Genomic DNA, 25,302 nt, shown 5'->3' on the forward strand with positions numbered 1-25,302 from the left:
GTGTAGAATTTAGTGATTCATCACTTTTTAAAGTCACTTATTTGGAGATTTTCTGTTATTGCAGCTGAGCCAAATACAACTGAAGAATGGAATAAGAAAACAGAGATGGAGTTAGCTACAGAAGAATGCTCCTTTCTTTGAGGCAGGAGGGAAGAGTTAATATTTGAAGTAGAAAGAGAATGTGAATGCAAGGAAATTAAAGTGGAGGGAAGAAGAGGGGCTTTTGGATGGATAACTTAATCTTCTCTGTAAACTGAAGATTCATCTGCTTAGAGGGATGGAAAAAGGTTTAGATTGACCCTTGGGAATGTGGTAAGGAACAAAAAGAAGGAATTTTATTATTTTTAAAAACTTTATATATTTGAGGGAGAGTGAGAGCAAAAGCGAGAGAGAGAGCACGAGCAGGAGGGAGAGGGAAAGCAGGCTCCCCGTTGAGCAGGGAGCCTAATGCCAGGACTCAATCCCAGGACCCCAAGATCATGATCTGAGCTGAAGACAGACACTTAATGATTGAGCCACCCAGGCACCCCAAAGAAGGAATTTTAGTATGGCCATGTAGCAATGAGACTATGTAAGAGGACGAACATAAGGCAGGTTAGATTTCAAGAGAAGGTAGAATGGTGTAGAGGAAGGAAAGTGAACCTATTGGAGGTTACATGCACTAACTCATGAACTCTACAACTTTAACATGAGCAAATGCATGAAAATGAAATTAAGATCACAGGAGTGGGTATAGAAAATTAGGGAATATTAAAAAATCAGTGTGTAATATTCACTTGCAAGCATGGCCACCTTAAAGTAAAACAAAAACTCCCAAACATTACAATCTAACAAGATGAAGAAACAAAATTAAATGTCAGTACATATTCGTAATCTGAGAAGACTGAGCTGGTCTATCAACATGGCTGATAATAGGCAAAACTGTACCATGTTCTGTTTTTGTTTTAAGTGGGCTTCCCAGGTCTGCCCTGTTTCCATTTCTACCTTTTTGCCTACCCTCTTTACCCAATGTGGATTTAGGGCAAATACACAATTTTAGGTAGATACAGTATGAAAATACAGTAGTTATCACTCAAGCCCAAAGGGAAACTCTCCCTTGATAGTCAATATTTTACTAATTAAATCCTTAAACTGAAACGTTGAATCTCTCCCTGGAATTTCAGGCATTAACCAAAAGATGGGAGTTTTAGTTCATGAGCCTTCTAAAAATAAATACTACTTGTAGTTATTCCACATTATTACATGTAAAATTAAAGTTGGCTTTAAGATGATCCCCAATGATCCCATCTCCCAGTTTCAAACCCTTGAGTGGGGGCTGGACTTGGTGATAATGAAAAGAATGTCAAAAGTGATAGATCTCTTTCATGATTAGGTTACCAAAAAAGCCAGGCCACCTTCTTGCACCGTCTCACCTGTTCATTCTGTGGGAAGCTAGTTGCATGTGATGAGCTGTCCTATGGAGAGGGCCATGTGGCAAGGAAATGAGAAAGGCCTCTTGGCCTATAGCCAACAAGGAACTCAATCCAGCCAACAACCATATGAGCAAGCTTGGAAGTAGACCCACCTCAATCGAGCCTATAGGTGAGACTGTAATCCCAGCTGACACTTTGACTGCAACCTTTTGAGACACCTTAAGGTACCCAGAAACAGCAATAAATGTCATTATCAAATAATTTTGTCTGCTCTAAAATTTCATGTAAGTACTCGCTCTTTCATGTCTAGCTTCTTTCACTCAGCATGTGTCTGAGATTCATGTTACTGTATATAATTTTTATTGCTCTGTATCCATTGTATGATTATAATACAGTTCATTTATCCATTCAACTGATAATAGCATTTGGGTGGTTTTCAGTTTTCAGCTAATATAAGTGCTATAAACATTTATATATGTTCTTTTTGGACATCTGTATTTCTCTGTATACCTAGGAGAATAATTGCTGGGCCATATGGTAAGTGAACATTGAATTTTGTAAGAAATGCCAAGATATTTTCCATAGTAGTCATACCATTTTATGTTCCCACCAGCAATATGAGAGTTCTGCTTGCTGCATATCCTTGCCAACACTTGGTACTGTCAGCCTTTTAAAATTGTAGCTATTTTGTATTCTAGTGATGTTTCCATATGGTTTTAAATTGCATTTCCCTGATAATGATGTTTTAAGCATCTTTTAATGTTTCATTGGCTATTCATATGTTAATCACTCTGTGGGGTGTCTCTCCACTTTCTTGACAGTGTCCTTTGAAGTGCAATTTAAAAATAATTTGATTATGCCTTATTTTTCATCAGAAGTATGTATTGGAAATATTTTCCCCCAGTCTATGGCTTGTATTTTCACTTTCTTAAGTGCCTTTTAAGGAACAGAAGATTTAAATTTTGATTAAATCCAGTTATCAGTGTTTTCTTTTATGGTTTTTTTGTTATCAAAAAGCTTTGCAGCCAGTTTTAATTTTCCTGCTTTGTTCTAATTCCATACACATCAAAATAAGTCGAAATTTTCAACTAAAAAAAAAAAGACTAGAGAAAGACACTACTTCTAGGGAAGGAAATCCAGAGTTTCATCAGGAAGAGTATATATACTGGAAATCATTGCTCAGGGAAAGTATGTGGAAACTTAAAATTCTATAATGTCAAATGATCACTTAAGATTGAGAACAAAATGAAGACATTTGCAGACAAACAGGACCTACAAAGTTTACTGTGCCCAAAGACAAAGACCTTCAGTGAAAGAATCACTAATGACATACTTAAGAAAAAAGCGAACTTAAATGGAGTAGGATGCAGGAATCAACAGTGAGGAAAGAAACAAGGAAAACACAGCTGAGTCAAAGTAAGTAATGCATATTGTAAAACATGAACCTTTCAAAATAATGGACCAACAGACACATAAATATCTTGTATGACACTTTATACATTTATTCATTGCTGAGAGATACATATTAAAGTTTTGTTTGGCTTTTCTGGTAGTGAAACTATAACAGCCATATTCTATTTGGGGGATTTGGGCAAGTTTTAGCCTTTTTTTCTTTTTTTAATAAAATTCTGTTTCCAACCTTACTTACTCTTTTTTTTTTTTTTTAATTTTATTTATATTGGCAGAGAGAGACACAGCAAGGGAGGCAACACAAGCAGGGGGAGTGGGAGAGGGAGAAGCAGGTTTACCACGGAGCAGGGAGCCCGATGGCCGGGCTCGATTTCAAGACACTGGAATCATGACCTGAGCCAAAGGCAGATGCCTAACGACTGAGCCACCCAGGCACCCCTCCAACCTTACTTACTCTTGTCTCAACAGAAGCCATTCCTTTCTATCTGTAAGGGCAAGCTCTTTAAGAACGTGTTTTCACTGAATTCCTAAAGTTTACATATAAATTGTTCATCATTCAATAAAAGCCTATTTACAAACAAGGCCAACAAAGGCCTCTGCCAGAATGCCCACCCACTGTCTCATCCTACTCTAAGGCTAATTTCTTCAGGGAAGTCTCCTAGCAGTAGATAGTCCCTAGCCCCACTTCCTTCTATCTGGCCCCAATCCCTTTTCCCCACTTTGATCATTACAACATGGACTCTACTGCTCTTGCTCATGTACAGATCTCTCTCCCCCACCCCCACCCCCCCCGGCCAACCTATACTATATGCTCCTTGAAGACAGAGGTGGTTTATTTCTGTGTCTGTCTGCCAATACCTTACACAGTGGCTGGCATATAGTAGGCATTTGATAAATCTTTGAATGAACACATGAATAGCTTTACGGCTTGGATATTTAAAAATTATTCAGAATTTATCTTCAAATCATACTCAGTTTGAGTTCAAAAAGTTCAAAATCAATACTCTAGGATGCTTTCAACTACCCAAACAACTCAATTAAACAATATACAACACACTTTATTTTAATTAAGTAATTCTTAATACTCATAATATAGGTGAAATTAAAGACTATTATAAATATTAATGCTTTATATTTTGCCTGTGTTTTGTAATACACCACTATGGACACATCTAATGAAAACATTTTCCTGTCCTAAGTGTATTTCTAATTCTGAAAACTATAAATATAAAATATTAATGAAAGTTACATAGTTTTCAAAAATAAAACTGACATATCCCATCAACAACTTTATGAGGAAATGACAGGTACAAGTTCTGGTACATTAGGAAGTTAACTTTAAAAAATATGTTCAGAATCATAAGTTGGTATATTTGACTATGAAAACAAACGGTTTAAATTCTCATTAAAACAACTTTAAATTTCTCTAAATGTACAACTGGCAGAGAGATGAACTGTCAATCATTTCATTCCCCAATATGGAAAATGCTGGGTGGAAAAGCTGGAAAGAAAATCTGTTCAAAAATGAGATGTAATTAAATGAATCTTAGACCTTTTATCACTGAAAACTGAGATCCTATTTCAGTTACTACTTGGCTCTGGTAGGGAAAAGTCTGACCATTCATTCAAAATAGAGTAGCTTTATTTTCCATTCCACACATAGCTGTTTAAGTGATTTTCTTTGAGAACAGAAAAATTATTAGCTATTTGTGATTCAATCTAGCACTGGCTATCCCTAAATGGATACTCTACTAGCGTACTGGCACAATGTGGTCTGCATAATTCACATCATATGAACATATTTTATAAGACACCTTGGTCCTTCTGGTGACTACAGTTTCTTGGATGAGAATATAAGATAGACTCATCACAGAACAAATTCTAAGTTACAGTACATTGTGTTAATGTAAGGCTCCAGTGTATTCTGTAAATGTAATAAACTGTAGCTTTTCATGTTTACTGAAAAAAAAAAAACCCAATTATACAAATTCTTGAGTCATTGGATACACCTCTCCCCAGAAAACATATCTGTTATATACGCTATTGATAACTTAGCTTTCAGCTTTAAGCAATTATTTGGTAGTATTACTGTTATTTTATGGCTTTTTAAACATTAAGTCCTTAAATATTTGAAAAGCATTCACTATATTCTGATAGTTTACAAAAAAAAAAAAAAAAAAGATGTGAACACCAGTTTGGAAAATGTCAAGTCTTAAAACATCATTTTTTTTAAATGGTTATTCAATAACAGAAATTAAAGGTACAGAAGTTAAACAAATAAACTCTTTTTAAAATTCCATACATACACAATCCCCTTCACAAAAATGAATCTATAATCTTGCTTCTTTGTCAAGAGAGGGGGAGAAAGTACACAAAAAAAGTTCCTCTGAAGTTTGTATCAATTAGTAACATAAGTTTTTTTTTCCATTTTCAAAATAACCCTTCAAACAATCCATTTTTATAAGTCTAGGGCTTTAAAAAGCAACAAATTGATACAAAGTTCCCTCTTAAAATATCTTGACCAATTCACTGTTTAGGCTTAAATTAAAATGAACATTTGTTTAAAGACGTTGTATGAAAAAATGCTACAGATTTCCAAATAAAAAAGTTAACTATATACATTCCATAACATTATATACAATTAATGTAAAGGCTATATAAGGCCTTAGGAAGCTCTAAGTCTAAATGAATTTTAACAAGTAAATCAGCTGATTTCATGTTACAATTCTAGGATCAAATTATCCAACCAGGAAAATACAAAACATTATTTAGGATAGGAAGAGTCTGCTGTATTTCCTTTTTTTTTTTTTTTTTTAAAAAGATCTATTTATTTGAGAGAGAGCGCGCGTGCACAGGGTTGGGGCAGAGGGAGGGGGAGAATCCCAAGCAGACTCTGGCGCTGAGAGTCAGAGCCCTATGTGGGGCTTGATCGCATGACCCTGAGATCATGACCTGAGCTTTGAAACCAAGAGTCAGACACTTAACCAACTGCACCACCCAGGCGCCCCTAGTGTATTTACTTTGAATATGGAACCACTTTTCTCTAAGTTGAAAAAACTTGGGCAAAATTAGTTTTATATATTAGTTTATTTTTTTCAAAGATTTATTTATTCGAGAGCGCGAGAGAGTGAGAGAGAGCATGAGCAGGGGGAGGCGCAGAGGGAGAAGCAGACTCCCTGCTGAGTAGGGAGCCCAATGTAGGGCTCAATCCCAGGACCCCGGGATCATGACCTGAGCTGAAAGCAGACACTTAACCGACTGAGCCACCCAGGTACCCTATATTAGTTTTTTTAAATAAACCATGTATTAAGACACATGGTTTAAAGGTACTGATTGACATACAAGAGATTTTTGAAGTCTGAAGAACTTTTCAAACTATTTGGGTTACAGATACAAATTTATAGACCTAAGGAGACCTGTAATCTATATCAAAGGCCACAGCTTATTTGTTTGCTATTTTCTGGTTCTTAAACTAATGGGAATTATAATAAATAATCTATGACATCTTCTAGCTCTAAATTTTTGATTATACCATTTTGTTTTTCAATGGTTAAGACCATATCTCAAAAAAAAGTTGTAAATAGACAATGTTGGCCTTGAATTAAAGATTTTTTTCACTCCTTTTCTGGCTGTTAGTCCCTTCAAGTCAGTTATTAGTGGGGAACAAATATTACACATTTTACTCAACTGATTCTGACTCCCTGTGTCCCCTTTCTCCCCAGAGCCCACAGTGCCCAGCACATGGTAAACACTCAATACTTACTGAATATTCTTGAATGAATAGCAAAATATTAAGGATGGATCAAGAATTAAAAAGAATCTGGAGATGATAATAGTTGCTTTTATAAAACCCCCAAATAATAATTTCAAAGCTTCTAATCTCCTTTTTCAGATTTACTTTGGTTTGTCTTGGAAATAACAGCAAGGAAAATATGGCACAAGAATACAAGATTAAATCATTATAGGTAAACTACAAGCAAGGACAATTAAGTTTAAGTTTTCATTCATGTACTGAAGATATGAATTTTACTTACACTACTAGTAGATCCCAGCTACTCTAGTTACTGTGGGATATAATCATCTTATCAATTACAGAAAAAATATCTTCCAGTATTTGTTTTAACAATTGTAATTAAATTGCTTATACTATAGAATAAGAAGCCATTAATTAATTTTTGGAAATAAAAAATATGTATATACATTACCCTGATACCTAGGCCCAAAATATATCTAACAACAATTTTTCTTGATTTCTATTAGTCATAAAAATAAAGGAAAAATATATTGTAAGTATTTTCTTCATAGACAATTTCAATTAGAAAACAATAGTTTAATGAAAACAATACAGTGGAGTTCATGTGAGTGAACTGATATGGAGGCAAGAGAAGTATTCAAATCTTGACGGATAACATATCGTCAAATATAACTGAAGAATATCTGCCTCCATGACACCATTTACAGGCAGTAACTAATTTTTATACATCTCAATTTTATCTTATATTCAAGGAAAATACAAGTCAGTAGGTTATGATCCTAAGTCGTAGTTAAGAACCCCTTCTTTTAGCTTGTAAAATGTAGCCTTTTGATTTGATAATTCCTCTACTTTTAACAATGACCGAATACCGCAGTAGCCACAGGGGCACCCACTCATGTGCTTGAATGTCAGGGATGCTTTCCTGAAGAGCTTCTTGGAAACTGGCTTCAGAAAGCAGTTCTTAAAACAAACAAACAAATAAAAACCCAAAGTGTTAAGTTTGAAAATAACAGCACTTTACTATGTAGGTAAGCATTTAAATACAACAAAAGAAACAATTCAAAATTGAATATAAAATATGCTTTTCCTTCATGTGTGCTATGAATCTGAACCAGAATATCAAAAAGATCCAGGCAGTTCTTTAGAAAGCCCCTACACCTCTACCCCAGCCTATTTAATTCATAACCTCTGGTGAGTGGAGCCTGCATTTTTTTTTTTTTTTGAAGACTTCCAGGCAATTCTAACGTAGAGCCAGTGAAAATACAGGAAAGTATATACACAGAAGAAAAAGGAAAGGTATCCATAATCCTATCAACCAGAGATAGATTACTTCCATTGCCATGTATATCCTTCCAACTTTTTTTCTGTACGTTTCCCTATCTCAAAAACTGAAAATCATGCTGTAGTTACAACCTAATTTACTTATCTTTTCAACTTCTATTATGAATCTTCCCATGTAATTAAATATTCTGTGGAAGCATAATTTTTAATAATTACCCAGATACTACATTATATAGATATCATAATTTATACATTTCCTCATTGTTGACCAAAAAATTTAGTTTTTTCCTAGTATTTTGCTAATAAAAATAATGTCATGCTGAACATCTTTAAAATGCATGCCTGGCTATGGAATGACAAAGTCAAAGTACAAGTACATTTTGAAGGCTTGATAGACAGTATATTGCCAATTGCTTTCCAGAAAGGCTATATTTTACACTTCCACGAGCAGTTGATAATGTTAGAGTGCCAATCTTACCATATCCTCACGAGCACCAGCAATCATTTAAAAACTCTGGCAACGGTTATCTTTTTATTTGCATCTCTTTGATGAAATAATTATTTTCTAATCCCACATTGATATCCAAGCCCTTGACTCCTGCTCGGATGTACTACCCGCCCCCCAACTGCCTCTTCTCCAGCCACACTGGCCTCAAACCTATATCCTGAATTCCTCAAGCACACTCACACTTTGGGGCCTTTGAATCAGCTGCTCTCTCTTCCTTGAACACTCTTCTTCCAGGTTCTCGCAGGGCTCTCACCCTTCCTGCAGGTCTCTGATTAATGTCCCCTTAGCAGAGAGGCCTCCCTGACTTACCCTATATAAAACAACCCCTAACCTGGGCACTCTTTTCTTCCTCAGCCAATTTTTCTCCATAGCACATACCATTATTTCTCACATTTAACATTTACCTTATTGTCCATCTCCTCCCACCAGAATATAAATTCCATGAGGGTTGGAATTTATCTGACTTGGTCTTTCTATTCCTAGTACTTTGAAAAATGAATGACACAATTTAGGTATGCAAATGTCTGTTGAATCAATCAAGCAATATGGAAAGATTCTACCAGGGTCAGAACCAACCACACAGATAGAGACTAAGTGACCATCTATACAGTATGATTTGGGAGCGCTAAAGGACCCAATTGACCCAAAAGAACTGCTGTGATATTTGAATAACATCAATAGTAAACTCTCAGTAAATGTTAGCTATTATCACGTGCCAGGTACTTTTCTGAGTACTTTACATGTGTTAGCTCCTTTAATCTACATGTTAACCCTACAAGATAGATAATATTCTCCCCTTTTCCAGGGGGCAACTGAGGCAGAGAGTTTAGATAACTTGCCCAAGGTCATGCAGCCAGTAAATGGCAACTTTGATAAATGGAAGGCAAATATCTCTTTGGGAAAGTAACACGAACATGGATTTGTATATCAGTCTATCTGACAGAGAATAGGACCTGGAGGGAATGAGGCATAAGGCAGATCAGATTTAATGGGAATGAGGGGAGGGTAAAACAAATAAAAAGGGAAAGGTTCTGAGTCAGGATCACCTACTTCACAATTTCACCCTGACTGTAGTTAAACTGTTACCACAACTTCTAGGACAAAGAGTAATGGAAAATAAGCACTTTCTGAAGAATAGGGTAATTTTAGAACAGGGGAAGGGTTTTAGAGGGGACTTATAAACAAAACTCTATTTTAGATGACAAGTAGAGTTAAATGTTTTATAACTTGATTGCTTAAAAAATAAAATGTGACACATAATCAGAGAGCTATGCTATTCATCAACTTAATTACATACTTTTAAAAATTAACTATGTGAACTCTTTAGAATGAGTAAACACAATAAATCTTTTAAGGAAAGAATTGCTTCATTACAGATCAAAGTGTCTGAAGATTCATTAATGGTATATGCAGGATCAGCCTATAAATTCTAATCAAAGGGTTTAGGATTAAAATTAGAAAGACATCCAAATGTAAGTTATGTCAGTAAAGCAAAATCATACCAAAAAAGGATTAAATTTCTCTTCTCATATGTATATACAATTTATTTTTCAATAAGAACAATGCATTAGCACATACCCACATGCCTTCCATCTACCATGGAAATAAAATACCAGACACCTTAGTCTTTTCCTATTTCCTTTGAAAAAGGAGGTTTTTTTTCAAGTGGAGCTAGAACGGGATGCAGGCTCATCCGTCAGCTGTTGATAATAATTATTGTTGGAAGAGCCCCCCCCCCAAGTAAACAGATAAATGACAGAATATCTGCCAACATAAAGTTGGAATTTAAATGGTTTGTTTCAGAATAAATCAGCATAGAAATTCTTTGTTAGAGTTTCACTAAGACGACTTTTTTTTAGTGAATTTAATTACTTATGAAAGTAATTACTGAAGGGAGAGGCAAAAGTCTTTTTCTCCTATTCTGGTATCATTTAAATAGAAACTGGTAAGAAAGTAAGGTTTCAGACTGAAATACTACAATGCTAACATCTCAAATTAAAAAGATAGTACAGAATAGGGGAAAAGGCTCCCAATTCAGCCAGGACCAAGTCCAAGTTTAAACTTTGCCCCCTGCCAAATGGGTGACCTTGGCTAGTTTCTTAAATTCTGAGGCTCTATTTCCTCAACAATAAAATGCCTAGTTGCAGTTGTTGTGAGGATTACAGATCATCCCTCTAAGGCATTTAGCATGATGCCTAACATTTGAGGAGCAATAACTATCAAAACTCCTCTTCCTACAAAACAGTGAAAAAATGAGAATGGGGCAGACTGCTAAATAAATAAGTATAAAGTATAAAACATTCTCTTCCTAGCTTTTCTACTTATCCTATAAAATGTTGATAAAACATTATACTATAGAAGGCGGACAAGCCATTCTCATTAATCAAATAATGTTTCTGATTGACACCAAACATATAAGTCTTGATAGAAATGATTAATAAAATACCTAATCAATTACCTATCCTAAGATGCTTAAATTTCAAATTAAATTTTATCTGCCTCTTTCCAGATATTTACCCTCTTTAAGTGGCTGTTTGGTACAATTTTTGCTGTACTACACAAGATTTTATATGATACTATTTAGAATATCTTAAAAGATCTTTTTTGTGTAGCTTAATATTTATAAACTTCAACAGACTAGATGTTCAGGATATAATCCCTTCAATTTTTTGCTCATTGACAGACAAAATAAAGCTTTCTGAAACTAAATGCATATATATTTTGGACTATTAAGAAAAGTTCTAGGTAGCATTTATCATTGTACAAAATTAAAAATTAAATTTTAACAAGTAGCTTCTTGTAAGACAAAAGCTCATGATCAATCAACAAATGAAAATCTCAGTCTTACCTTTTGGATCATTATGAGTCAATAGCTGTATGTCAAATTGTTTAGCAAATGCAGTCAAGTCGGGTGGCATCACACAGCAGGAGGCAAGATTAACTTGGTTACTATTTGGTTTTACCTAGAAGTGAAAAAAATCATGACACTGCACTAAATTAAGTACTACAAAAAGTGGAAAGCAATAAAAGAACACAATTTTAGAAAATACAAAAGACTGCATTTTATAGTGCTTAAAATTTATAAAACATTTTTATATGAATATATTTATTAATGTATGCTTTTTTAACTCATGTTAGTGATAACAGCGAAAGAAAGCTCTAGGATGGGGGCCAAAGCCAATATACTGCTCTACCCTTCGAAACTCTCCTGCAATCTAATACACTTGCCTCAGAAACAAGCATGGTTCTAAGTGTGATGATTCCAGCTCAAGAGGGAATAGGTCTTAAAGGTAAAGGAGCAAATAGAAACAGTAAGAACATTTAATGTTAAAGTATAAAATATGGTTATAAATCAGACACATTTTGAAAAAGAATTAGATAATTTCTAATAGTTGCTCTGGTTAATTTACAGATACATTCCACATCACCCAAGTCTCTCCAGCAGAATCTTAGCCACATTCTGGCTACCACCAAGTCAAAGGGAGGAGGAACAATACTTTCTCTAAGGTCTTACTGCCCATAAGAAACTGAAAACTCTGCAAAGGAGAAGGATGGGGATGAAGTAAAAGGAATAAAGAAAAATACAGAGGGTAAAGGTAAAAAATACTGGTAAGCAACTTCCCTAATAATATTGTACATTATTAGAGGCCAGAGAGTGGTGATTAATTTATGACACCTATTCCTTATCAAATTCTATGAACCAAAAGTATTTTATATCTTTAAATAAGAGCAAAATATTTGTTACAGATGATATTCCCTTACCTAAGAAATCAGTACCAAGACCTAAGCATATCTAAAGCAAAATGTTAATATTTTTATCACAAAAGTAAAACCGAAGGAAATGGCCTGAATTCATGTTGGCTATAAATGCTTCAGCACACATTTTCTAGGGTTTTTGTCATTCCTTTTAAATGAGATTAGTATTAAGGTCAATTAGGTATATATTTGAGATGAAAAAGGCCAGTGCTTTCGATAAATCTTGCCTCAAAACTCCCGCGTTTGGAATAGCGCCCCCGCTCTAAGTGCCCACTGTTGTGCATGATGCTTAGCAATGTGAAGCAAAGACTGTAAACGACAGGGTCCTCCCAGAGTGCTTGTGATCTAGCTGTGCTTTACCTGTGCCCACTGATACAGCTGTTCCAACTGAGTTTTGTCTAGGTCAGAGGTACCTATCGCAACAATCTTTTTGCTCTGAACCAAGTTTTCTAATTCCTCCCAGTAAGGCTGCAAATGCTCCAAGGAGAGATTAACTCCATCTTCAATAGGAGGTGAAGCAATGATGACAGAATCCAGCTGCGCAACTCCAAGAACGGAACAGGCTGATGTGAAGGAAAACACAATAGGGTATGTATTTGCTACATAATGAAAACAAGTAATGTCTTTCAAGTATCCCACTAAATTCTGTCCATACCAGTTCACTAGTTTTCTAATATAGCAGATTATTTAATTCAGTTTCATAATTTACCTATCATTTAGAAAATTGCCATCTCTTAAAAAAGTGTAAGTCCCTGTTCATCTACTTGGTCTGTGTGGCAGACAGGTCAGTTTCTTTGACCTGCCTCCTTCCTAGGGACTCACAGCTCTGACAGTCCTTCTGGGGAACAGGCCTCCGTGTTTCCTAGGCCCCAGGAATTTTTTGGTAGCTTCTTTATCTTCATAAAATTTTCTTCTCCAGTTCTACTAGTATCTTGTATGGATGATCACAAGAATTCTGACCTCATATTCTGTAATTGGTAGTCATGGCAAAGAACAGTCTTTTTTTTTTTTTAAGATTTTATTTTATTTATTTGACAGAGAGAGGGAACACAAGCAGTGGGAGTGGGAGAGGGAGAAGCAGGCCTCCCGCAGAGCAGGGAGCCGGATGCGGGACTCGATCCCAGGACTCTGGGATCATGACCTGAGCCGAAAGCAGACGCTTAACAACTGAGCCACCCAGGCGCCCAAAGAACAGTCTTGAGACTCTGAAAAACTAAATTTATGGTCCTAATCTACAGAGGTAGATAATTTAATTTCTGTAAAAATAATTTAAAGGGTTCATTTTAAATGATTATTGTCCATTCCATAGTAATATTAAAGAGCTAATTACTTAAATGTTCAACACCTATAATACTGGAAGAATGTTTTAAAAGAAAAAATGTTGAATAACTGTAATATCACAATAATCTGACCAAGTGCCGAACAAAGATGAGAATGCTTGTTTTGTTGCTGTGGAGGTAGTGGTCATGGTGTTTCATCTACAGTACTACAAGGGCTAAGAATATGGTTAAGGAGAATTTCATCTCCAAACGTATAGTTAACAATTATGTTACAGCTTTTACGTTCCTCATATATATCAAAATATGAACCTATGTGAGTCGATATGATCTGACACAAGCCTTAAGAAATCGGGCTAGAACTTTAGAAAGTAAAATTGGAATGAGCTCATCTTTTTCACCTGGTCCTGAACACAAGATATAACTACTACACCTACACTAATTTAAAATTATGAAGGTAAAAAGTTAAATCTTTGCTTACCCATGTCAACTGCATTTCTAGTTGAGGATGAAGAGTTTGATCCTACAATGAAGAGTTTTGCTGGATAACAAAAGAAAACAAAACTGATTACTAAATTTGGGTAACATTCTACTAGACAGTATGAACACTGCCAACAATACTAAGTTGACAGAGAATCCTGAATGAATTATTTTTCCTTTCCTAGTCACATAATTTTATAGTTTTCATTTTAAGACATGAAAATACCTTTCCATTGTAATTTTTAAATTACATGCCAATTACCAAAAAATATCCATTTGTAAAAAAAAAACAAATATTAATTTTCCATTTGCTAGAAGGCAGATCACATAAATACACAAATTACTCAAAATGTACATTTTTATGAATTAAATATTAATGGAACATATTATATACATTCTCCAATAAACTAAAATCAATAAAAGGCTAAGCTAAAACTGCTTGTAATGTGAAGAAAAACGAAAAGAAAAACCCCACGATCCCACCTTCCTAATATAACCATTTTAATTTTTAGACATTAGCTTCTAGCTTTTGGTCATATGAGGCAGGGTATAACATTTATTCTACTTCTATTTAGTTTACCTTTATGTAATATTTTTTTACATCTTTAGTTTTCTTAACTTTTTTTTATCATAATGGTAATACGTATTCTTTCTAGAAATGAGAAAAACCGAGGGGTGGGTGGTTGGGGGATGAGGTAACTGGGTGATGGGCATGAAGAAGGGCACATGATGTAACGAGCACTGGGTCTTATATAAGACTGATGAATCACTGAACTCTACCTCTGAAACTAATCATACATTATATGTTAATTAACTGAATTTAAATTTTAACAAATGGAAAAAAAAGAAGTGAGGAAAACCCAAGAGTTTCTAGAAAGACTAAAAAAATTGCCAATAGTCTCATCACTGAAAGCAGTTTAGATTTTTGTATACTCTATTTTTAACGAATAATTTTACATACTCATTTTTATTTTTTTTATTTTTTTTATTTTTATTTTTATTTTTTTTAAAGATTTTATTTATTTATTTGACAGAGAGAGACAGCAAGAGCAGGAACACAAGCAGGGAGAGTGGGAGAGGGAGAAGCAGGCCTCCCGCCAAGCAGGGAGCCCGATGTGGGGCTCGATCCCAGGACCCTGGGATCATGACCCGAGCCAAAGGCAGACGCTTAACGACTGAGCCACCCAGGCGCCCTATTTTTTTTATTTTTAAGATTGTTATTTATTTGACAGAGAGAGACACAGCGAGAGAGAAAACACAAGCAGGGGGCAGTGGGAGAGGGAGAAGCAGGCTTCCTGCGGAGCAGGGAGCCCGATTCAGGGCTCAATCCCAGGACCCTGGGACCATGACCTGAGCCGAAGGCAGACGCTTAACCACTGAGCCACCCAGGCACCCCTACATACTCATTTTTAGTGGTTAAACATTATTCTGTAATTTTGATAGGGTATAACTCAAATGATTTCCTACTTTTTGAACATTTACATTAGTTCCAGTTTTTTGTTATCACATACAATGCTAAAATAAACATCTTGGTAACTTCAACTTTCTGCTGAAGCATTTTCCAAGGACAAATTGTCAGGAATGTGTATGAGTCAAAGGGTATGATCTTTTTCGTGAATCTTTTTTTTTTTTTTTAAGATTTTATTTATTTATTTGAGAAAGAGAGAGCATGAGCAGGAGGAGGGGCAGAGGGAGAAGGAGAGGCAGACTCCCCACTGAGCATGGCCTGATGTGGGCTCCATCCCAGGGCCCTGAGATCAGGACCTGAGCCGAAATCAGAAATTTAACTGACTGAGCCACCCAGATGCCCTGAATCTTGTTCTCTTTTATTTACTTCCTACTTTTATATAAAAGACTTGTACCAGTTACCAGCCAACTAAAAGTTAAGAATTGCTCTAACAATATACAACACTATCAAAAATATATATAGTTTTTGCTAATTTAGTATGTACAATATATATCTGTCCAGGACTGCATTAATTGGCATTTCTTTGGTTACCAGGAAAGCTGAGTAGTTTTCTATTAAAATTGAGGCTTTAACTTGATTCAAACTCAAATTTATTTATATAGATTTACTTTATGTAAATTCACTGTTCAAAATCTAAATTTACTCAATAGACAAATACGTAGAGTAGTAGTAGAGAAAATCAGAAAAGGGAGTGCAAAGAAAAGAGGGCTAATGAACTATGTATATGTCAATTGCCTGGTATTCAACAAACATAACAAATTTACCTTGTACATTTATTTGTCCTTTCCTTTCTACTACTAGATAATCTTCCTAAAGCATTGCTTTCCTTACTCGACTTCTCTATTTAAAACTCATCACCACTCCCCTACCAACCAGGTGAGAGTGAATCTTCACCACTTTAATCCGTCCATAGTTCCCATAATTATACTCCATGAAAACCCTCCTTTACCACTATCCCTCTGGCCATGAATTTGTGCCATTTGAAATGGTCCTTCTCCAAAATGAGAGGCATTCTTAGATAGGTAGAGAAAGGAAAGCTCTTCATATGGGGAGAATTTTGATACCTATCAAAAATCTCAAGCCCCCTAGGAACTGAGGTCAACCTGTAAGAGCTCCAAGATGGATCTAAACCATGAGGAATTGCAATCAACCACAGAGAGGAGGTTGCTTTTAATTCCTTTCCAACACAAATAACAATGTGAAATTAATAGAAAGAAATGGGTTTTGGAGTCAGGCATACGTGGATGGATTCCTGGTTCAACCTCTTACTGGTTATAAGACAACTTTCAAGTTATTTAATGTCATTTGTGCAATGGGGATAATAGACCTACCTTGTAGAATTGTTTTGAGAATCATGTGAAGAAATAGAACCAAAATGTGCTAAGTACACTGCCTGGTACGAAACAAGACTCGATAAATGGTAGTTGAGTTAAAAAAAACAATGCCGTATGTATCTCATCTTACATGTCCATCCTAATAAAATATAACAACCAAGACAAAACTACAAATGGTAACAAATCACAGCTACTTAGCACATAACTTTTTGCCAACTGCTGTGCCAAGTGCATTTTTTGTGTTATTTCATCTAATTTACAAAGAAGCCTGTGAAACAGATGCATCCCTATTTTACAGATGAGAAAATGAGGCTCAAAGAGGTCAAATAACTTGTTAGCCCAAGATTATACCAGTCACTAATCTGCATACTGAGGAATTTTGATCTAGTTAAGTTCAAGCTTTTAATGACTATGCTATGCTGACAGCAAGATGAGGGCAAGAACAGCCCATCTCTTTATTTTTTCATTCCTTGAGGTTGGCGTGGTCTCTGGTGAATAGTGACTTGATACATTTGTTGAATGGGTATATCACGGATTTTATTTCTCTTCGTGCAACTTGTTGCCCAGACTTTGGTCTACACTTCCAGGTGACTTCAGCCGTTGCCCAGCAGTGCTCCACCAGGAAGGGAGGACCTGTGCTGGCTCTGGATAGACACTGCTCTTAAGCCTTCCCTTTATTCTTTCCATTTCCTCCATCTTAATGTTCCTGAAGTCCGACATATAAATTAATGAGACCATCATGAAGAAAAGGAAGGTGAAGTCCTCTTCTGACTCCACTTAAGTAGCCAAAACTGACCTCCTATAACCTCCTCTTGGGAGTTTATATTATGTTTAAGAAGAATCTTTAGGGACGCCTGGGTGGCTCAGGTGGTTAAAGTGTCTGCCTTCCCAGGGTCCTGGGATGGAGCCCCACGTCAGGCTCCCTGCTCAGCGGGGAGCCTGCTTCTCCTTCTCCTCCCCACTTGTGCTCTCTCTCTCTCTTGCTCACTATCTCAAATAAATAAATAAAATCTTTAAAAAAAAAAAAAAAAGAATCTTTCTATTTCTCACACTTAGTGACTGAGTCACTCATTACCAGAAGCAAAGAAAGGCTTATTCCCCCTGCCTGACAAAACCTCACTATCATTTCCACTGTATAACAAAATAAATTGTAAAGGCTGGACTTTACCAGAAACTTTCATTTCTTCTCTTTCATCAGGATTTATCTTTTCTACTGCATGAGATACGGTACATTCCAAGACATCTGGAAATTCCTAGAACAAACAATGTTTACAGTAAATATAAAACTAATGTTTTTAATTAGCTATATGTTTTCTATTGTCCATAATGCCCTTTAGAAACAGAGAACCCAGAAGATAACAGGGTTCTTTACCTGATGTCTGGATGGGCTTCATAAGGTTTGTAAAGCCCTGAAACAAAGGTAAAATGCTGTGTATCCATTTTCTGGGGAAAAGGATCTCATTTTGATCAGGTACTGAGAGGAATGCAAACAAATGGTGATGGTGGAGGCAGCATGCGAGGAGTTATAACCACTAACATAGTACATAATTTTACTTAAAAACGAAACCAATGAAAATATTTACCTATTCTGCATAAGGACATGTTAAAAGCTTCCTATATTAATCACAAACATTTTAAACCAAGACTTTTTTTCTGAGTGCAATAAAAAAGGCAATTCTAATGCATTATAATTAATAATTTATGAGGAAAATGGTAAGATGTTAGTATATATAAATCAGAAACACATTAACTCACATTTACAAGATTAAAACAGTAAACAGTGAGGCCTTTCCCACAATTCTTGAGCATATTACAATGCCTGGCACATATCAAGGGCTTAGTGTTTGTCAGTCATGCATAAATGGAGGCAAATGGTCATTTCAGAGAAACAGAGACTGATAGAAGACATTAATCAACATCTGCCTAGCAGCTATGGAGTTTAAACTTGCAGAATGCCCACGGCAACAACTGTTTCCAGCGCATGTCCTTGTCCATAGTTTTAAAGTAGTCGATGTAATTTGTTATGAGCCTTTGGCTGAGTTGGATTCCAAAGAGTGGTTTGCAGACAGGTGGTCTGTATATTAACATTTATGATAAGTCATTTATTAACATTTAATGAAACACCCAGTGTTTCCCTCAAAACTGACATTAAAATAATTATTTCTAGTGACTGTATTATTATGATACTCTACCGAAGCAATTTAACAACCAAAACTGTTAAATAGTCATTTCTTTATTAGACCAAATATAAACTGGAACACAGTGAAGAAAGTGTGATGGGAATTAAGCACAGAGAATCCTGGTATCTAGTCTAGCTGAAGAGTTGGTGACACATCCTGGATTTTCTGTTTTATGCTTAAGCATACTGGGTCAGACAGCCATCTAAGTAAATCAGCCACAGGGAATTTTGTGCTAATTGCCTATTTGATTTCCCTGTCAAAACTGGGGAAATTAATTTCCTGCTTACTGCACTTCCGTTTTGACCTACATGATTTCTTCATCCACATTTTACTCACCCTGACCAAATCAGGGCTGATTTGGGAGCTCCACTCATTCAAGGTCTTTTGGATACAATCTCGAAGCTGTAAAAGGAATGCATTTTGAAACCGTTAATCAAACTCTATACACTTTTCTGTACTTCTACAATAAGAATATATTAGTTTGGTAAGTTGGAAAAAGAAGATGTGAATAGGAAAAACCGTAAAAACCAAAATTTTAGCTCTACAAGGTTTTTGTTTTCTTTGACGAAGACAAGTTTAGATCTGTTTTTATCTTTTTTTATAAAATGTTTTATCTATTCATGAGAATGAGAGAGAGAGAGAGAGGCAGAGGCAGAGGGAGAAGCAGGCTCCCTATCCAGGAGAGAGCCCGATGCGGGACTCGATCCCAGGACCCTGGGCTCATGACCTGAGCCGAAGGCAGACGCTTAACCATCTGAGCCACCCAGGTGCCCCTAGATCTGTTTTTATCTTAATCTTCAAATGTTGATGTAATACAGTAATCTATTTTTAAAGTGTCTTTGTACCAGTGAAAGTTTAAGTAAGCCTTTGAGACATAAAAGCATTCACAACGAAACAAATAAAATTTTTCAAGAATAAGGTTTATAAATAGAGGAACGTGAGTTCAAGCCCAGGGAGGCTGACTAAAATTAGTATTAACCACTATGAGATAATCCTCAAAGACAAATAAATGATTGTCCAAGTGTGGCCCGAGGAACTCCATTATTCACCTGTGGCGTTCATTAAAAATTCCAGTTTCTAAGCCCCATCCTAGACCTGCTGAATCTAAGGGCGGCAGAATTTGCATTTTAACAAGCATCCCAAGAAATCAACATGTAAAGTCTGAGAACTACCACAGTCCTATCTTACATAAGTCAACTTGCATAATGTCAGCCCATATGTCATTTCCTACCACTTAGGTTTATCTCCAACCTGTCTTCAATGTTTTCTTATACAAACAAATAAAACTTGTTTACACTAACATTACAACATATGTTGTAAATCCATTAAACTGTTCATGCAACTTTCATCCCTTATGTCGGTGTATTTCAAACTTGTCTGATAGAGCTCCAAAGTAAGACCTACATACATTCACATATAGGGTAAGGACCTAAATAAATAGAACAAAAAATTTATAAAATGGTATGTTCACTACATGCTAGGCACTCTGATGGCTTCTATTCTATTAATTAGAAAAAAACCATGCTGTTCTATGGCTCACCAAACTGACTTATGACCACTAATGGGCAACACTAGCAATATGAAATCACTACCTTATAAACATCCAAGGACACAATGCTTTGCATTCTGTGGGCAATCAATGAAAAAATAAGTGAGTAACTGGGATCAAGTCCCTAAACTGCAAAAGCACTTTCTTAATAGCAGTAACACAGACGAAACTTCGGAACTCACTGATCTATGATTGCTTATGATAAAAACTGACACAGCACTTTACTGCTTTTATCTTACTACAGGTAATTACAAGGGACAACTGGTTTATCAATTTAAGAGCTCAGAGTCATCTACATTAAGCTTCATAAGCCACAACAAAAACTTATGTGATGTCCACAATAATCCACATGAATTCAATCTACAAGGTCTCTATCTTCATGGAAAATATATTTATAATCAAATTTAAGATATTAAATACAAATTAGTTGATAATTATTCCAGACAGAATTACAAGTCAATATTCTTTTCAAAAATGGGAAAAGTTGGGGCAGCAGGACTAAAAGTTAACAATTCTATCAGGAGTGCTTTGGCTCAAATCATGGGAGAATATTAAGAAATTGTCCTCTGGGGGTGCCTGGGTGGCTCAGTTGTTGGGTGGCTGCCTTAGGCTCGGGTCATGGTCCCAGGGTCCTGGGATCAGGCCCCACATCGGGCACCCTGCTCGGCAGGGAGTCTGCTTCTCCCTCCGCCGCTCCCCCTGCTTGTGTTCCCTCTCTCGCTGTGTCTCTCTCTGTCAAATAAATAAATAAAATCTTAAAAAAAAAGAAATTTTCCTCTGGAAGGATAGCTCACTTGCATACTTAAGGCTTTCCTGATAAAAAGCCCAATTCAGGAAGGTAAGTATATTTTCAGAGTATTCACCTCCTTCTTGAAACCGCTTAATTAATCTCGGATTCTATAAAACGTCAGGACAAATCACAGAACAGTCAATGTTACAATGAGAAATTCATTGACTGTATCACAAACCTAATGATTTCTAATCTTTTATATATTATCTATATTGACTGAACATTAACCTTGTATTTTGTTCTCAGTTCTCTTCATTTTTATCATATACGCATAGGATCACTGAAGTATCACCATAATGCAGTGTATCATTAGACCTGGAGCCATATAAGAGTTTTACATATACTACATGATTCATCTGGCCAAATACTCTTAAAACAAAGAACTGAGCAAAACAGTCCTATAACGGCTCATTTAAAAAACAAGATTTGATTTCATAAAGTTCTAGTGAAAAAATTTTTTAAAAAGATAATGGAATTTAAAAAAACATACACATTGGAACTAGAAGAGACCTTTTAGGAAACCGAACTCTCTACTTAATGTGTAAATTTTCTTAATAATGAGTGATTTATTCAGTTTCTTTATTCTACAAGCCTAAACCATTTCAAGTAGCATATCCCAATTTGGAGCTCTGTTTGTTACAAAGTTTTGTTTTGTTTTGTTTTGTTTTACAGGGAAACAAAACATGTCTCTCCTTAACTAAACTGTCCTATTTTCCTACAATATGCTGCCCTATTTTCAAGTTTTCCTCAAATGTTTTCTAGCTTATTTTGTCCTTCTTATGTAGCAGCCCCCCACCCCCCGCAAAACAAACTAGAATTAGTCCTTTGAACAATGTTTTTCAAACTGTGCAGTGTGACTCATTACATTAAGAAACAGTTTTAAAAAATTAAAATAGGATAGAAAAAATGATAATACACAATATATACTAAAGGTTAATATCTCCATTAAACCTTTGAGATATATTTTTAACAGCTTTATTGAAGTATAATTTACGCACAAAATTCACTTATTTTAAGTGCACAATTCAATGCTTTCTAGAGAGCTTTTTGTAAAGAGTTTTACAGAGCTCTGCAGCCATCACCACAATCCAATTTTAGAACACCTTCATGTGCCCACCAGCCATCACTACCCATTCTTACCCCAGCCCAAGGCAACCACTCATCCTACTTTCTGTCCTTATGGACTATGAACTAGATTGCAAGGTAAAATTTCTTACTGGGTTTGCCAAAGTCAAAAAACTTCGAAGGCCACTACTTTAAAGTGTGTTGTAGTGAAACAAGAGAGCAAAAATTTCACCCAATATTGTCAATACACTTGGAAAATGGTGTACTGAACCCAGCAGCTCTGGGAGGAAATTGAAAGAATAGAACTAAATACAGAAATATTTATGTGGGGGGAGAAATAGTCTAAGTGGGGTGGTTTAAACAAAAAAGGCATACAAACTGAGATGGATGGAACCTGGTCACAGAATATGGTACAGATTTTGGTTCCTATTAAAGTTACAACTAAGGGTTCTCATCTGATGGGTGCTCACAGGCCCGGAGCATACTCAGAGGGACGCCATGTGCTCCTGCATAGTGTATCATCAACGTCTCATATAAAAGAGCAAAAACTGCTTAGGAGTACAGCTGGTATCATAATATGGCATAGGAGTTTTTCTTTTAATCAAGATTTGTTTAAAGTCTTTGATAAAAAGGGGCGCCTGGGTGGCTCAGTCGGTTAAGCGTCTGCCTTGAGCTCAGGTCATGATCCCAGGGTCCTGGGATGGAGCCCTGCATCGGGCTCCCTGCTCAGCGGGAGGCCTGCTTCTCCCTCTGCCTCTGCTTGCCGCTCTGCCTACTTGTGCTCTATCAAATAGATAAATTCTTAAAAAAAAAATAAAATCTTGATAAAAAGGGAGATAAATGCCTCCATGATGAGCGTTGTCCTATATTCTCTCTTCCAATTCTCACAGTGAGCCGATGAAGACGGTTATCATTACTCAGCTTCACAGTTGTGTAAACAGACTCAGGGAAGGTAACTTTCCCAAAGTCACACACCTCCTAAATTAAAGGTTTGTTTTTATTCACTGTTATTTTTCAGTACCAAAACCGTCTTATACCGCCTATATGCCTCCGCAATTCACTGGGCACCCTGACTCTCCACTCAGGAATGGCCAGCTGCGGACCGAGTATGTATCGCATGGATAATTCCAGATTAATCTCTGCCACCTCAAACTAGTGATTAGTCTTCAGGCAAATACACTGAGGCAGATTAATCTTCAGCAAGAAAAACGCATACCTCATTCCAAAGCCGAATTTGAGCGTGGAGTCCTGTGCCGCACAGCAACAGAGAAACTACTGTCAACAGCCTCAGAGCTAAGTGAACTATTACTACTACCTTCACCTGAATCCTGGAAAAGCGAATCTCTTATTAAACTATGTCTTCACCCGGCCGCGGTGTGGGGGGAAGGGGGGCCAGAGGCTGGGGTAGGCTGGGAGGGAGGTGCTGGTCTTCCCTGCACCCCCTGACCCCCGCAAGAGGGGTCCGGCGCGTTCGAGAGGTCGGCTGTCGGCCGGGAGCACTGACCGAGACGTCCCTCGGGATGATGCTGCACCTGCCAAGTGTTTGAAGGCGCGCGGCCCCCAGCTGCAGGTTTAGGAGGCGACGTCGCAACCCCAGCGGCCCCAGCCTCCCCGCGCCGGTGGAGCCCAGGTGCGCGCCTCACCCCGCGCCCCGAGCCCGCCCGCCCGCCTGCCCCTCCGGGCGCTGCTTCCCTTTGGGAGCCGCCCGACCCCGCGGCCTGCCCCGGGAGCCCCGCGTCTCTCACCTCCTCGCTGTGCGTGGACGGGCACTTCTTCCGCAGGCGACCCCAGTTCAGCAGGTTCCCGGTCTGCAGGTGCAGGGTGCGGGCCCGCGCCAGCAGCGCCCCGGCCGCGCGGCTGTCGGTGCCCATGGCAGCGGCCGACGGAGGGGGGCCAGGCGGCGACGGGGCCGCAGGCGAGGGAGGCCGCCCTGCAGGACGCGGTGCCCGAGGCCGGAGAGCCGAGCGCGAGGCTGGCCGCCCCACGCGGCGGGACCTCAGCCTGCGCTCGGGACCTCTGGAGGCCGGACTGGCGGAGCTGCGGCCCGGGAAGGACGCGCTGGCCGCGGCGGCTGCTGCTGCTACTGCGGCCGCCGCCGGAGAGTTGACTCCCAACTGAAGGGACCGTTTCCTGGAAGACAATGACTAAGCAGAAATCGCGGCTAAGAAAGTGCTTGGTAACCGTTACCCGTCCCGCCGCCGGGCCGGGCGGGGCGGGGCGGGGCGGCGAGGGAGCTGCGGGACGCCCGCCCGCGGGTGACTGGCCCTTGGCCTGCGGCGGGCGTGGCGCCGGGCGGCGGGCGGTCGCGCGGCGGAGAATGCGCGGGGCGCGCGGGGCGGGGCGGCGTGGGACCCGTCGCTCGGCAGGGCGCCCCCTGCCGGTCAGAGGACGGTGCGCCGGCCAGTGCCCCCTCCGCCTAGCGTCGCCGGCGGCGCTCGCAGTCTCGCCTCCCAGCCAATGGGCGGTCGCGCTGATGATTTCCTTCCACACCTCTTTCAAAAGACAGCGAAAGCCGCTACTAAGGCTTTGAAATACTAGCTGGTTTTAGTTCTCAAAAGCGGGTGTTAAGGCAAAGTGCCCTTTCATTGCTTTTTTACCCTCTTAGTTCATTTTCCTTCTCAAGGTCTTTCTCTCCCCCCTCCCCCCCGAACTGCGCGTTTTTTTCCGTGTTCATTGATTACAGGACTTACACTATTTGCTGGACAGTGTGTGAAGTCAATGAGTAAGACTTAATCTTTGCCTTAAAACTCTAGTTCCAAAGATAAGGCCTAAGCATATGAAAGAGTATCTTAGGGCAGTTTCCAAATGAGTTCAGATTAAAGGGAACACTTCATCCGGTGAGATCAGGGAAGATTTTATCTGCCATTCCCTTAGAGATGGTTGTGATTCTTTACTCCTATTAAATTTCATATATGGTAGACTGGGTATGAATCTCAAATTGAACATTTATTGAGCTTTCCTCAAGAAACTTTTACCTTTGTTAAAAGAAATCAGATATATTAAAAGGCAAAATGCTATTATAAAGGATAAATTCCAGT

The 25,302-nt window shown here is 37.9% G+C and overlaps 1 protein-coding gene across 1 annotated transcript; it reads right to left on the reverse strand.

Moving 5' to 3' along the window:
• Positions 1-6,695: 6,695 nt before the first annotated feature.
• Positions 6,696-24,521, reverse strand: GCLM (glutamate-cysteine ligase modifier subunit). The gene is made up of 7 exons (XM_027612210.2): positions 24,010-24,521; positions 19,197-19,262; positions 17,849-17,933; positions 13,880-13,939; positions 12,482-12,684; positions 11,214-11,328; positions 6,696-7,536 (listed from the first exon to the last, which is right to left on the reverse strand). The coding sequence occupies exons 1-7, from the start codon at positions 24,133-24,135 to the stop codon at positions 7,367-7,369; spliced, it is 825 nt and encodes a 274-aa protein (XP_027468011.1). The 5' UTR covers positions 24,136-24,521; the 3' UTR covers positions 6,696-7,366.
• Positions 24,522-25,302: the final 781 nt, after the last annotated feature.

This window comes from Zalophus californianus, chromosome 4, assembly GCF_009762305.2.
Source record: "Zalophus californianus isolate mZalCal1 chromosome 4, mZalCal1.pri.v2, whole genome shotgun sequence".
In the NCBI taxonomy this organism is placed as follows: Eukaryota; Metazoa; Chordata; class Mammalia; order Carnivora; family Otariidae; genus Zalophus; species Zalophus californianus.

Excerpts from the sequence above, each read along its gene's own strand:
- GCLM (XM_027612210.2), bottom strand. The coding sequence starts at position 24,135 with ATGGGCACCGACAGCCGCGCGGCCGGGGCGCTGCTGGCGCGGGCCCGC. Across the intron at positions 19,263-24,009 it reads CGTCCACGCACAGCGAGGAG|CTTCGAGATTGTATCCAAAA; the intron begins GTGAGAGACGCG and ends TTCCTTTTACAG. Across the intron at positions 7,537-11,213 it reads GACTCATAATGATCCAAAAG|AACTGCTTTCTGAAGCCAGT; the intron begins GTAAGACTGAGA and ends GTTTGTTTTAAG.